General features: G+C 33.4%; 1 protein-coding gene across 1 annotated transcript in view; it reads right to left on the minus strand.

Annotated features, from left to right (window-relative positions):
• LOC133199025 (transient receptor potential cation channel subfamily M member-like 2) overlaps nt 1–12,909 on the minus strand; it is a 35,853-nt gene extending 22,944 nt beyond the window's left edge. Inside the window, exons 1-2 of the mRNA XM_061334913.1 lie at nt 12,652–12,909; nt 751–946 (exon numbers count right to left, since the gene is read on the minus strand). Of these exons, the coding sequence (XP_061190897.1) occupies nt 751–946; nt 12,652–12,726 (271 nt within the window). The 5' untranslated portion in view covers nt 12,727–12,909. The remainder of the gene's footprint in view (nt 1–750; nt 947–12,651) is intronic.
• Between the last annotated feature and the right edge of the window lie 598 nt (nt 12,910–13,507).

A 13,507-nucleotide genomic window follows, 5' to 3' on the forward strand; every position in this document is an offset into this window, starting at 1 on the left:
GAACGGTCAATCGTAAAAGAAAAGATGTTGACAAAAGTCGCTGATAAATTGAAAATAATGATGAAGAGAAAGTTTTTGACCATTTTAAAAAAAAATCATAACGGGTATTTCTGAAACGTTTTTCGTACCACATCTCATTTGATTGTTTGGAATTCAAGGTTTCAAACTTTAGGTTTTCTTTTCAGTGTCAAACGTGTTACCTTTAATCACAGGCCAGAACATTATACTATAATCACTAAGTTTCAGCTTACAATGCATATACTTAAACATGGCACTAAAAGAAATTTTCATATTTTCTTACAATCAAATAAAATAAACGTCGGTTTCGTGTTTAAAATATGTTGTGTAAATATGTTTTAAATAAACCTCTCTAACGTCACGAAAACATCTTTTGGGGCAATTATTGAAAACAGCAGTTTCAATATTTTATCATTTTTAAACTTAAAAACAATTTTTTACTTCTAAATTACACATATAAAAAGGTAATAAGGGTTTAAAATTTAAGACCGATACATCCCCTTAGTTCCAGAGCGAGACGGAGTGATCTTGCCCTTAGGGCGATGCAGCCCTTGCTCCTAGCAGCTGTCTCTGCAAGTCCAAAACACTTGTATGAGACTGATACACTACATATATGAAATTCACTTTTTTTCTTAATACAGATTTAACATTACAGCCAGTATAACTACCTATGCTACAACAGCATATGTTAAACAATGATAGAATTCTCTTGATCTATTAAATAAGATTTACCGCTGATGTATTCTTCGTTAGATTCACCATAAAGTTGCCAGTAGGGAAGGCTGATAATTCTCCAGATCCTCCATGATTCTATGGATCCGTCACCAAATATGTACAGGTGATCTGGCCAAAGATTGGCGTGGTAATATATGCCTACTCCAAATACCACAAATATTGCCAACCAAATGAAGGCAAGAAGGTCCTTCAACTATATAATTTTAAAAGAAATATTCTTTTAATCCTGTTCTCATTACAACATATTTGATGTAATTAATCAAATGTTTACAGTTTCTGACTATTGTAATTGTTACCAGGTTTCTCAACATCTTTTATTAAATCATTTTTCAAGGAAAAGGAATAACTGTCATATGTAACGCCACACGTTTTTGACTTATTACTATTAATAGTAGATTATTAAGCTGGAGTGGGAGTTTCTTTTTGGGAGGTGCAATTTTCAGTTAATAGGTTTATGAATTCCTTTAAAATAGTAGTTTTACATTCTTCTGTATCATTGCTTTCTTCCTCTTGTTTTTGATCAGGTACATTGTTATGGATGTTTTCATTCGGAAATGAACGGTTATTACATATAATGTTAGCTATTATAGTGTAGTGGAAATTAGACTCTTCAAAAGCGTTTAAAAACACGCTTTACTCCGAATGAACTGTTTTAATTTCAAAAATTCAAATTAGCCGATGTCTTTCCTTTTATGTCCATACAAATCAAATTGACATTCAATTTTCAATGATATGAAGTTGGTCAGACGTTCTTCCGTATGGAAAGCATTTGGAAAGTATAGCTCAATAATGCATTATTTTATTTGTTGCACGAAATATGAAAATAAGAAAAAAAGCAATTATTAAGATTTTTCTGGCTCCTCCGGAGTTAAAGGATTTGATCACATGACCAACTTCATGTCATATACAAATGAAACTCAAAAAATGAAACCTAAAAACAATATTATAATGAATAGCTTTCAAATCAGAAAAAAATGCTATATTGTAGCTCTACAAATACAATTTTAGTCAGAAAACAAGAGGAAAAGGTTGAGGAAAATTTTTTGTGAAGGTGGTTTCATGTTTAACACCTCACGAGTCAATGTCGGTTAACTAATCAGCGTTTTTCAGGACTAATCTTTACATCAGCGTTTTCTCTGAAACAAACTGTTCATTCTTTTCAATTTTCCTTTCTTACAGCAAAAACTTTCACCAGATATCTGGTAAAGGTGACTGACCGTCTTAGCAAAAATTAGTTTAGCAACTTTAAGCTGAAGGGCTATGTGAGCTTTAGAATCACATTTTTTCCGGAGTAAGTCAGCCTGTCTCTCCGCTGTTCGTTTTTCCGCCTTCAATTTTTCACATTTTCTACTTCCTTTCCAGAAGAGACCTAAAGTTTCCTTGCAAAATCATACAGAAACACTAAAATTATTACCTAAATATAAACAAGAAGTCTGTGAGCCAATGCTCACTAGTAAAACCCCCGCTTTAATGTGAATATACGCTCTTATGAATCCCACCATATGGCATGCCTTAACAAAGATTGTGCTAAAATTTCAAGCATCTGCCTTGAGTACCGGTAGTTGTTGAGAAAAGTGCAGCGAAAATTTGGTACGGACAGACGCACGGATAAACAAAAGTTGACATCGGATTTGTACCAAAAGAAACCCCACCATATGACATGCCTAGACAAAGAGTGTGCTTAAATTTCGAACATCTCTGATGATAAATTGCTGAGAAAACTGCGACGAAAATTTGTGACGGGCAGACAGACAGACACACAAAGGTGAAACAGTATACTCCCTCTCCTTCGAAGCTAAAAATGCAGCACAAATTTCTGACATTGCCTTCTGGTCCTCAAATCAATGTTTTAAGAAGGCAATTTAAATTTTCGAAATAAAATTTCATTGCAAAATCTCAATTTCATTTAAAGACAAAGTTTTAAAAAGCTTTTTTAAAATATAATGTGAAAAAAGGTGTAAAACACAGAATGTACGAATTTGTCGCACAAAAAAGCCCCTGGATTCGTGTGCATAAAAATTCTTAAGAATTTTCTTAAGTATATACTTAAATTTCTTAAGCTTATGCTTAGCTAAGTAAGATGCTTAGATTCCGTTGCATAAAACTTCTAAGCAACATATGCTAAGTGATTCTTAGCTAAGCATATCGGAATCTGCTAAGTACACTGCTGCCATGACAATAAAGTCACTTCCGCTTTCACTTTATTGTAAATATACACAAGTTTTAAAGGTGCTTGGACACAGATTTGAAGTTAATATTTTCTCAAATTTTCTGTATAATTTCATGACTTATATGTTGCTATAGCATTTCAAACTAAAATATAATAAAAATCTTATTTCATCTCGAAGTTATTAAAACTTCGAATTTCTGGACGCGTTGCATTGACACATTCTTGCGCTTTCACATATTTTAATTTTATTCTTAATACTTAAGAAAAGTTGCAATTTTGTTGTGTATTAATGAAAAATATTAAAACTATAACCCAGAAAATTCAGAGTAGAAATGTTCGAAAGCAAAACCCACACACAGTATTGTAAGTCCGTACTCGGTGGTGTGTGCAGAGTTTAACAATTGAACACACCCGGTGAATCGTAAACATTAACAATAACAGAGCTCGTGCCCTGTTTACGAAAACAGTTTACGTTTCACGGGTGTGTTCAATTTGTTAAACTCTGTCCACATCACAGAGCACGGACTGACAATACAAGTGAGTTGGTTTTGCTTTCGAACATTTCTACTCTGAATTTTCCGGAGTTTAGATGTAATATTTTTCATTAACACATAACAAAATCGCTTTTTTCTTAAATATTAACAATAAAGTTAAAATTTATGTAAGTGCAAAAATGTGTTAGTTAAGCACGTCCCGGAATTCGTAGTTCCAATAATTTCCAGATAAAATAAGTTTTTAATTATACTTTCGTGTGAAATGCTATTGCAATATATAAGTCGTGATATTATACAGAACATTTGAGAAAATATTAACTTCAAATCTGTGTCTAAGCACAATGGAGAAAAAAATAAAGAAATAAAATAATGAAAATATAATTCATATTAATTTAAGGATTTACCTTCCTGTTATAACTTTTAAGAGGATAGTGAATCAGACTTTAATTATAAGTTTTGAAATTGAAGTTATTTATAGAGAATAAAAGGACATAGTGTACACTTTTTTTTCCACGATGAACTTAGGTTTAATTCGTTTATATAATCACATGAGTAATATTTGGCACTTTTTCTGAATACAGTCATTAGAATCTCTCTCTCTCTCGTTACCTAATCAGTAGATTTGAGCTATTTATATTTTACTTTTTTATTTTTGATGTATTAGTTGATCTGCGATTGACGATTGAATGATTGTATAGATTACGTGTAATATAGGGTACATGTAAATCAAATTCTTTTGACGTAATGTAAACATAATTTAACATATCTAGAAGTACATCGCACTGGTGCATTAATTGGACTCGAAAAGGGGTGCATTGTCCCATGTGCTGGACGTTCACAAAACTACGCAACAATCAAATGACGTCATTTTTAAACCGTTTTGATAATAAATCGCTAGCGTTCGATAAAGTATGTAAATACCACATAATAAAGTAGATGCATATACATGTAGATTGTTATTTATTTCATTGATTTAATCTCTTCATTTTATTTTTATTTCATTTTTTGTACAATTCCTTTAATTATTTTTGTGTGATTAGCTCTTTGAAATATCTTAAGCAATATGCTTAAGAAGTTGAGACAGGTAAAGACCATGCTTAACTTTAAGCATAAACTGAGCATATACTTAAGAGTTGAGAAGTTTTATGCAACATTCTAAGCAAGATGCTAAGTATAATTCCAATCTGCTAAGTATAATTCCAATCTGCTAAGCAGGAAAATGGTACTTCAGTATATGCTTAAGGACTTAAGAATTTTTATGCATACGAACCCTGACCTTTTCACCTCAAACTCAAAAGGTTTCTTCTTTTTCTCATATGAGCTATGATATCAAATTTAATTGATTAAAGCTCAAGTAAAACTAATGTTTTCATCTGGAAACTGTTATTTGTAAGGTACAGAATTATTGACCTTTGACCTTCAGAACTAAAGAGATTTTTTTAAGCAAACGGAGTTCTTTTGTAAAAATTTCTTTACAAAAGCTCAAAACTTTTTAAAGATATTCCCCGTTTTAAATGAAAACATAATGCATGAATTTAGGATCTTAACCTTTTGCCTAAAAATAACGAGGTGTCTTCTCTGGGATTTGTGGTATAAAATTTTATTGCATTTTTTTAAAGATATAATCCGGAAAGGAAAGTGTAAAACACAGACAGAAGGTTTGAATTTCTGACCTTGACCTCAGAGTCAATATCATTGTTTCAGGCAATAGGGCGCTTTTGTATAACATTTCTTTCGTTACGTTAACATTTCAAAATGTATTTTGATCTCAAATTCAGGTTATTCTTTTATCAAAAATAAAATTCAAAATCTATAAACGTAAGTTTAAAGATGTAAAATGTTCGTTGGCCACACACTGGGAGTAATGGTTTTCACGTAATGACGTCACTTTAAAATTGACGTGGAAAATTTAATTCCATACCGTAACATTCAATGTTGAATAGATTTTCTTTTCATTTACTAGAATTTGTGTACTTAATTAAATTCATCCAGATGCTTGAAATACATAATATTATTAATTCTTAAAAGAAGAAAAAAAATCAACTAAGTATTTTTATCAAAAACTCTAGTGACGGTATGGAAAATCAGTATTTTCCCCTTTTAATTACTTCAAAATATGAAATAAAGCTTAAGTTACTCAAGACAGTAAAAATGCGTATATCATACAAAAAACCCCAGTGATGAATATTTCTTTAACATGCATCTCCACAAACAATATCCTGCTTTTTTTACAGACCGGTGATTAAAATATGCATCGTGACGGTAAGACATCCATAGTACGGTACGGAATGAATAGAATGGCAATACAGAATTTATTACAAATTTTATTATAAAAAGAATTGTCACTGAATACAACATCAAAATACAAAACAATTTCCTACCGAACAATTTAATAGAACAATACGTATGCTAATAATTTAAAAAATAATTAAAACTAACAATATCTCCCACCTATACATCCAAACGGTTTCATATTAGATCATCTAACAAACTCACACACTTGTAATCAATCAAGGTCCAATGATTTAACAATTTCTTGCCAGTGTGCACAAACAATTTCTACATGCCGTTTGGTTACATTTTTTGGTTCGCTTGTTAAAGAAATAACACTCTCGAACTTGTACCAAATAATATCTTCACAAAGCGGCCAGATATACCTATTTTTACCAACGCTGTGCATTGTTTTAACTTTGACAGAATCATGAGCTACATTCAGAATTATACCTGGATATGGGTTTCCATCATATTCCACGACACACCATTTCCTTATCAGTTCAGCATCTCCATCAGTGACCTTCATGATCTTGCTCCGAGAAACTGGTTCTACTGTTACCTTAACATTACTTTTTATGCTAGCATCATTAGACTGCTCTGGTTCATTTTCTTCCTCTCTTATCTCATGAAATTTATGTTCTGAAGGATAAAAGCAAAAAAAAATTGCTTGACATAAACATGAAAGACATCTTGTTCTGATCCAGTTCTCATTAACGTTTGACAACACCTGATGTAGTGTCATTGTCCCAGGGACTGGTAATATCATGTCCATGTCGTGATTAGTGTTTAGTTTTACAAGATACAAAGAACATTGAACTCCTCAAGAGCAATTTCTCGATACAGATCATCGCATTTTGATATATCCCTCCCATAACTATTCTATCAGCTGTTCTTTGTACTATAGCCCCAACACTATCCGGAGCCCCTTTGCCGTGTCCATCCTCCGTAAAATTCAATGTAGCATACTGAAAGCCATATTTTGAATGGATTTACTTCTTGAATAGGAAAAAAATCTTCTTGGATCCACAGGCCTTTAAATCGCTTTAATCCGACTTACAAAAATATGGGGTGTTAAAAAAAAATAAAGGTATTGAACTCATTTCATTGGGTACCCACTTCGCCAATAAAATACTTTTAAATCAAATGATCTAAAACTTTACTTTCTATTCATAACTATTCACATATAAACAATGTACATTACTACCAAAGTTCATTCCGAAATTCCATATACTTCCCGAGATACGCTAAAATAAAATCCAAATTGACCTTATTTTTTTACTCGACATTAGCTTGGGCCTCTGAATAGTTACATTAATTGTATAGCGGGAACGACGGGTCGAAATTTTCCCGGAATTTATTCTATACTCTCTAAATATTTGTTTATTTTGCACTCTGTCTCCACAAAAATTTATCTAATTTGATCATATGGTGTTACTAAAAGTTACAACCAACATTTTAGCGGTCAATTTTTTTTTTTAAATCAGAAGGTATATTATACATTCCGGGAAAATTCCGTTCAATCTTAGTTTATTTTACATTTATAAACAACATGGCTGTGCAGTTGTTGATTTGTTTGTATGTTGTTTAACGTCCCTCTCGAGAATTTTTCACTCATATGGAGACGCCACCACTTGTCGCTTGAGAGCTGCAAATTTTGTCCTATACTTGGCACTTACGCCATTGAGCAGAAAGGGATCTTTTTCGTGCTAGCACCTACTGCGATACGGGACCTCGGTTTATACGGTATCATCCGAAGGACCGGTCTCCACGTCCCACAGTGGGATTCGAACCCGCGACGTAAGGATCAACTCCTTACTTCGCGACTCTAGAGCAGACGCTCTAACCACTGCGCCACGCGGGCGACGTGCAGTTGTTGAAGCAGCCGTTTTCCAATTTCTTTTTCCGAAAGGAATTATTACTGACTTAATCTTACGATCTGGAGTAAAGAATCAAATTTAAAATGTTGAAAGATTGTGTAAATACTATGCAGCTATTAGCTGCAGTTCAAACACCGTCTGTGCACATGTGAATAACCAGGAGCCCAAGCTAATGTCGAGTTAAAAAAAAAGTAGGTCAACTCTGGAATTTATTTCAGCATATCTCAGGAAGTATGCAGAATTTCGGAATGAACTTTGGTAGTAATGTAGATTGATTATATATAAATAGATATGAATAAAAAGTAAATTTTAGAGCATTCGATTTAAAGGTATTTTATTAGCGAAAGTGGGTACCCTTTGTAAGGTACCTTTTTTTGGTCTTTCTTATACATCCCAGAAGAGTCCCATTCAACATCCCATTCAAGTAGGATTTTAGCGATCCAAAGGCCTGTGCTTGGATCTATACTGCGTTGTTGGAACATCGCTTAAAAAGTGAATTGTAGCCATTGCTGGATAGTTCTGTTTCAATTGATGAAGAACTGGGTCTAGATGTGCCCAAATCGCTGCAGCGTCTTGGCATATGCTTGGTGATAAAGTACAGATTGGCCTTGCTTCCATTTGTGTATAAACCATGCCTGTATGCAGAAAAACTTGCTGTCTTGATGCTCCAAAGTACATGCCCTGTACCTCCTATGCCAACTTACTGGCATAATTTTCAGAAAAATCAACATGAACCATGCATTCCGTTTCAGATAATACTGATTTCATTTCTTTGACTACAGTGTATTGATGACTTACGTTAAATACCTGTCTACAAAATTTTCTTTTCAACAGACTGTTTGTTTCCTGCATTAACTGATGTAATGTAAGTATTTCTTTTTTCCTTAACAGTTACCTGAACATTGATGCTTTGGAATTCACCATTTGGTTTCTCTATTTTCCGCTCTTCTGTTTTGTTCAATCATTTTGGAACAACTTTCTGTGAATTTGCGCTTTCTTCCATATCATTAGGAAACTCCATTTCTCTACCTTTACAATCTTGCATTCACCATACCTACACTGCTTTTCACCTGTGCTACAACAGACTCTTGCACACAACTTTATCAAGTCACATGTCTCAATTATGCCATTCTCTGCCAAACCTATTGACATATACTTCATGTTTTCGTGTAATTTACATGGACATGTGTCCCGTCCTGAACATTTGTGTTGAACAATGTAAAACGGTCTTAATCTACAAAATGACTAATATGACATTTTCAGTTAAGATAGACATTTCAGAGAGTCGCAAAGTAATCTTTTCTGCATCTTCTTTTTTACACTTTGTTACTGTATCCTTTTTTCCTGGCATCCATTTGCTATTGATATCTTCTTCAAAAAACTGAACAACATTCTATTTGACTTCTTATGCTATTATCGGCCCCTTTCTACTTTTGATTGCTCTCTCATTTCTGGAATACTGTCTGTGCCTCCATGCCGACACACCCAATCTTGATCCGGAAACGGACATAATGCGATCCTTTTTGATTATTTTGTCGGAGACAATATTAGATAACAAACGCTTTTCATCCATCATTCTTCTTATTTCTTAAATGACCACACTGTCAATTAACAATTTCTTTCTAACATTGTTAGGTATAGTAAAAAAAATTTAAAGATCTTTTTTAGTTCAGTTCTTGAACTGTTCATTTGTGAACAGGTTTGTTTTTGATTTTGTTTTGTTTTATTTTTGACAATCGTTGCCACCTTTTCCTATATTTATGAACTTCTTTCTTTGCTTTTCTTAATCCCTCTTCTAGCTTTTTATTTTTTCTATAAATTTTAAGTCGTTCATGCTTCGTCTTCTTCCTTCCTCTTTGTGTATTACCCTGCGTAGGGGACACAGGTGACGTCAAAAATTTGGAGTTTTTGCTGTTTTCTGTTTGTTTTTTTTTTTTATTCCTCCTTCCATTTTCTGCCCAGTTTCCTAGCAGCCCTCTCACTAAGGCTCTTAATGGACGGGCGCTCCCCTTTTCTTTCCTCTTCCGATATCTTAATATTTCTTTTTCTAGATATTCTGCATGCTTATTCGGATCCGATTTTAACCGCGCCCTGTATTCCCTTGCCCTCTCTGCTGCTGTCTTCCCCATCTTTACAAAAAAAATCATGCTTTCTTCAAAAGTTCTAATTTATCTTTAAAAAGTAAGTAGTCAGAGCTCTGTGTGTTTATCCACCTTGTCTCTGTCTTTTGTAGAATTCTAACATGTGCCACTGCACTAAGTTTAAGGTTTCTTCATGATGTTTATCAAAAAGGATTATTTCTTTTTCAGTTTTCAAAATTTCTTTTTTCAGCAAATCCATGTCATTCTATTAAAAGAAGAAATCATTCAAATTTAATGAGTTTGATTTTTTTTTTTAACTTAGAAACCTTTTAAGTCAATTTAAAGTATTTTATTCATAGAATTTCCGTACCGTCACACAGAGCTCCGTACCGCTGTTGTTACTGATATTCCAAAACGGAATGTGATCGTATTGAAATTTTTTGCATTGGCCCAGAATGTTTTTAAATCTTTTGTCCGAACATAAGGAATTTGTATAAATTAAGTAGCTTGTTAAATATTTAATAATATAACTGCTGGTTGTTTGGAGCTTAATACTCACATTCACGGAGAAAATAATGTTCGGTACAGATAAGTTTAATTGACTACATATGAAAATAGCTACTTACATGCAGTGTTTCTGTTTTCACTGGCAGCCATCATGAAGAACGTATTACATATGATCCACTCATGACATCAAAAGTTACATTGGCGGGAAATATGCAAATATGGTTCATGAGTGTATCATAAGTGCAGAAAATAGGTGTGTTGCGGTATGGAACACATTTTAAAGGACAGGACATTCTGATTCAAAAAAAAAAAAAAAAAAAAATCGGGAGTGGTGTTTTCACAACATACACGGTGTAATAAAACCTAAGTCATATACAATATTAATATGCACTTTGAATTTAGATTCATTAATACCATTTTTTATGAGATGTGTAAGTTCAAATCTGATCTTGAATAGGACATTAACGTCATTGTGATAAGTTAATCTGGTTTGTATTTTTCAACATTATTCTTCGTCATTTGAGTCTACACCAATTATTTCTTTTTCTAGATAGTATTTAATGCATAGATATAAGGACATGTGAAATCTTTAAGCCAGCTTGGTAAGGTTTTCATATAAATTTGATGAAACAACATCTTGCAAGTCTGTTAACATAACGAGAAAATTGCCCAATCTATGCTCAAAGGCTTATTGAAATATCATCAGAAATCAAAAGTGTTACACACAGAGAGAATGTGAAAGCCAGGGATTAAAATCATCTTTTCAGATCTGTAGAACAGAGCCATGATTAGTCATTTATATAGGGAAGCATTTGTAGGTAGTATAGATTTATGTTGTTCAAATCATAACCCTCAGGCTTGGGTAGAGCCACATTAAAAATATATGAGAAAATTTTAACAAATCTTCTCAAGTTCATTCATATGAATATGGAAGTATCGTTAGAAAGTTTAAATTCAAGTTTGTTCAAACCAACACACGTGGTAGGGTCAGGCACAACAGGGAATCAAATTTTTACTAAAGGAATGTTAAGGGGAAAATATCATGAAACAATATGTGTTTGTGAAACACTGATGCCCCCGTATGGCAGCTTATGGCGAAGTTTAAAGTTTCTAAAATGCAAGTCAAACTCAAGGACAAGAGATCGGAAATGTTGGTACCCAAAGAAAGGTCTTGTCTCGAGGAATATACCTGTGACATTTGAAAGCCCTAGCTCCAACTGTTCAAAATTTATGGCGAAGGTTAAAGTTTTTTAAAAGTAAGTAAAACGTCAAGGTCAAAGTAAAGTAGGGCCCCAAGGGAAGGTCTTGTCAAAAGTGATACACATGTTCGTGAAACGTGAAAGCCCTAGAACCAAATGTTCACATGTTATGGCTGAGGTTAAAGTATTTTTAAGAGGTCAAACTCCAAGGTCAATGCCAAAATTGTAGGTATCCAAAGGAAAGTCTTGTCCCAAGTAATGTACATGTGAAGTATGAAAGCCGAAGCACCAAACGTTTAAAAGGTATGGCCACTATAAAAGTTTTTTCAAAAGTAGGTAAAACTCCAAGGTCAAAGGGTCAAAGTGGTTGGTATCCAAAGGAAGGTCTTGTAACAAGGATAACAAATGTGAAATATGAAAATCCTAGCACCAACCATTCAAAATTTATGGCCAAGGTTAAAGTTTTTCGAAAGTAGGTCAAACTCCTCGGTCAAGGTCAAAGTGATTGGCATCTAAAGGAAGGTTTTGTCAGAAGGAATAGACTTGTTAAATATGAAAGCCCTAGCACCAACTATTCAAAAGTTAACCAAGGTTAAAATTTGTCAAAAGCAGGTCAAACTCCAAGGTCAAGGTCAAAATTCTTGGTATCTAAAGGAAAGTCTTGCCACAAGAAATAGACATGTGAAGTTTTAAATCCCAAGCACCACTTGTTCAAAAGTTATGGCCAAGGTTAAAGCCTCATAAAATTTTGCAAAAGTTGGTCAAACTCCAAGGTCAAGGTAAAAATGATGGTACTCAAAGAAAAGTCTTGTCACAAGGAATACACATGTGAAATATGAAAGTTATAGCTCCAACCTATTAAAAGTTATGGGCAAAGTTAAAGTTTTTGCGGACAAACCGACAGACAGACGGACGGACAGGGCAAAAACTATATACTCCGAATCGTCGATACGGGGGCATAAAGGCAGGGTAATATAGACACAGGTGAGCATTGAGTCCTTGAACATCTTGTTAAAGAGTTCATTAACAGACTTTAGTCAGTGTGTCTGTATCAAAACTGTTATCAATGCTCTTTTGCATGCCTCCAAGCGATATGCAAATCTGGTATTTCAGATTTTACTTCCATTTGTGTGTGTGTGAAATTGAAAGATATTTATGCATATTTTCACTGTAGGAGTGGGATATTTAAAAACAATACTGAAATGTCTTTTAAATGATACAAAAGCCTTCCAAAATAAAATAGTGGGCAAAAAATTTAGAATACATCATTTATAAGTCATTCTAATATATACATACCATTTCTTTAATCATGATTAGAGTTGCTCCAAATGTACGAATCATCATAAAAGCTTGGAGGAATCTAAGATACATTATCAACAAAGATACTGCAAATATTCTTCTGGAATATGTCAGATTTTCATAGTACCCCGCATGTCGGACAGTTAACGCAATTGCAAGACAAATGTAGGAGAGAAGGTCTATCGCATTCCAGAAGTCATTAAGCTGCAGCTTTAACTTGAAGAAAAATCTTCGGAACTTTCGTCGTGGAATGAATTTCAGGAGTTTCTGAAGATATATTCAAATTTATATCAACATTTTATCGTTTTTGATTCAAAATTGATAAACACTCTTTCATGATACTTCAGTATTGTGTTTATCATGAGACACGATACTGTTACAAATTACAATAATAGTTTACTTTAAAACTTTACTTTATCTCAGTCAGAGTCTAACCGTCGTTTGCACAGAGATGAACCATTAATGGGATAAGAAGCATTCAAAAAGATGTATAAGAAAACTAAGAAAATCATTAATTTATCCATTAAGCATTCGTTCGTTATCACAGACTTTGACATTGGACCAGGATTTGGGACTAAAAGAAAGTTTTATAATAGTATAAATATTAGAAAAACGTGTTTTAAAAAGCACAAGGTAAAATAAGCATTTGAAAAGACTGTTAATTTCGTTAGCTATTCTAAAATAAAACGGAATGGGGCACAAGGGGGCGTATGGACACGAAACTTGTTGATTAGTTATTCATGCATCTTTTTTTAAACTAGACATTTCGTGGATAAAAAGAATGGGCCCAGGTAAATCATACCTTGTTGATGCTAATTCCAAAATTCTCGTAGAAGTTTAAAATAGATTTCAG

Source organism: Saccostrea echinata, unplaced genomic scaffold (assembly GCF_033153115.1).
Source record: "Saccostrea echinata isolate AGI-Se365-2 ecotype Australia unplaced genomic scaffold, CSIRO_AGI_Sech_v1 ptg000033l, whole genome shotgun sequence".
NCBI classification, from domain to species: domain Eukaryota; kingdom Metazoa; phylum Mollusca; class Bivalvia; order Ostreida; family Ostreidae; genus Saccostrea; species Saccostrea echinata.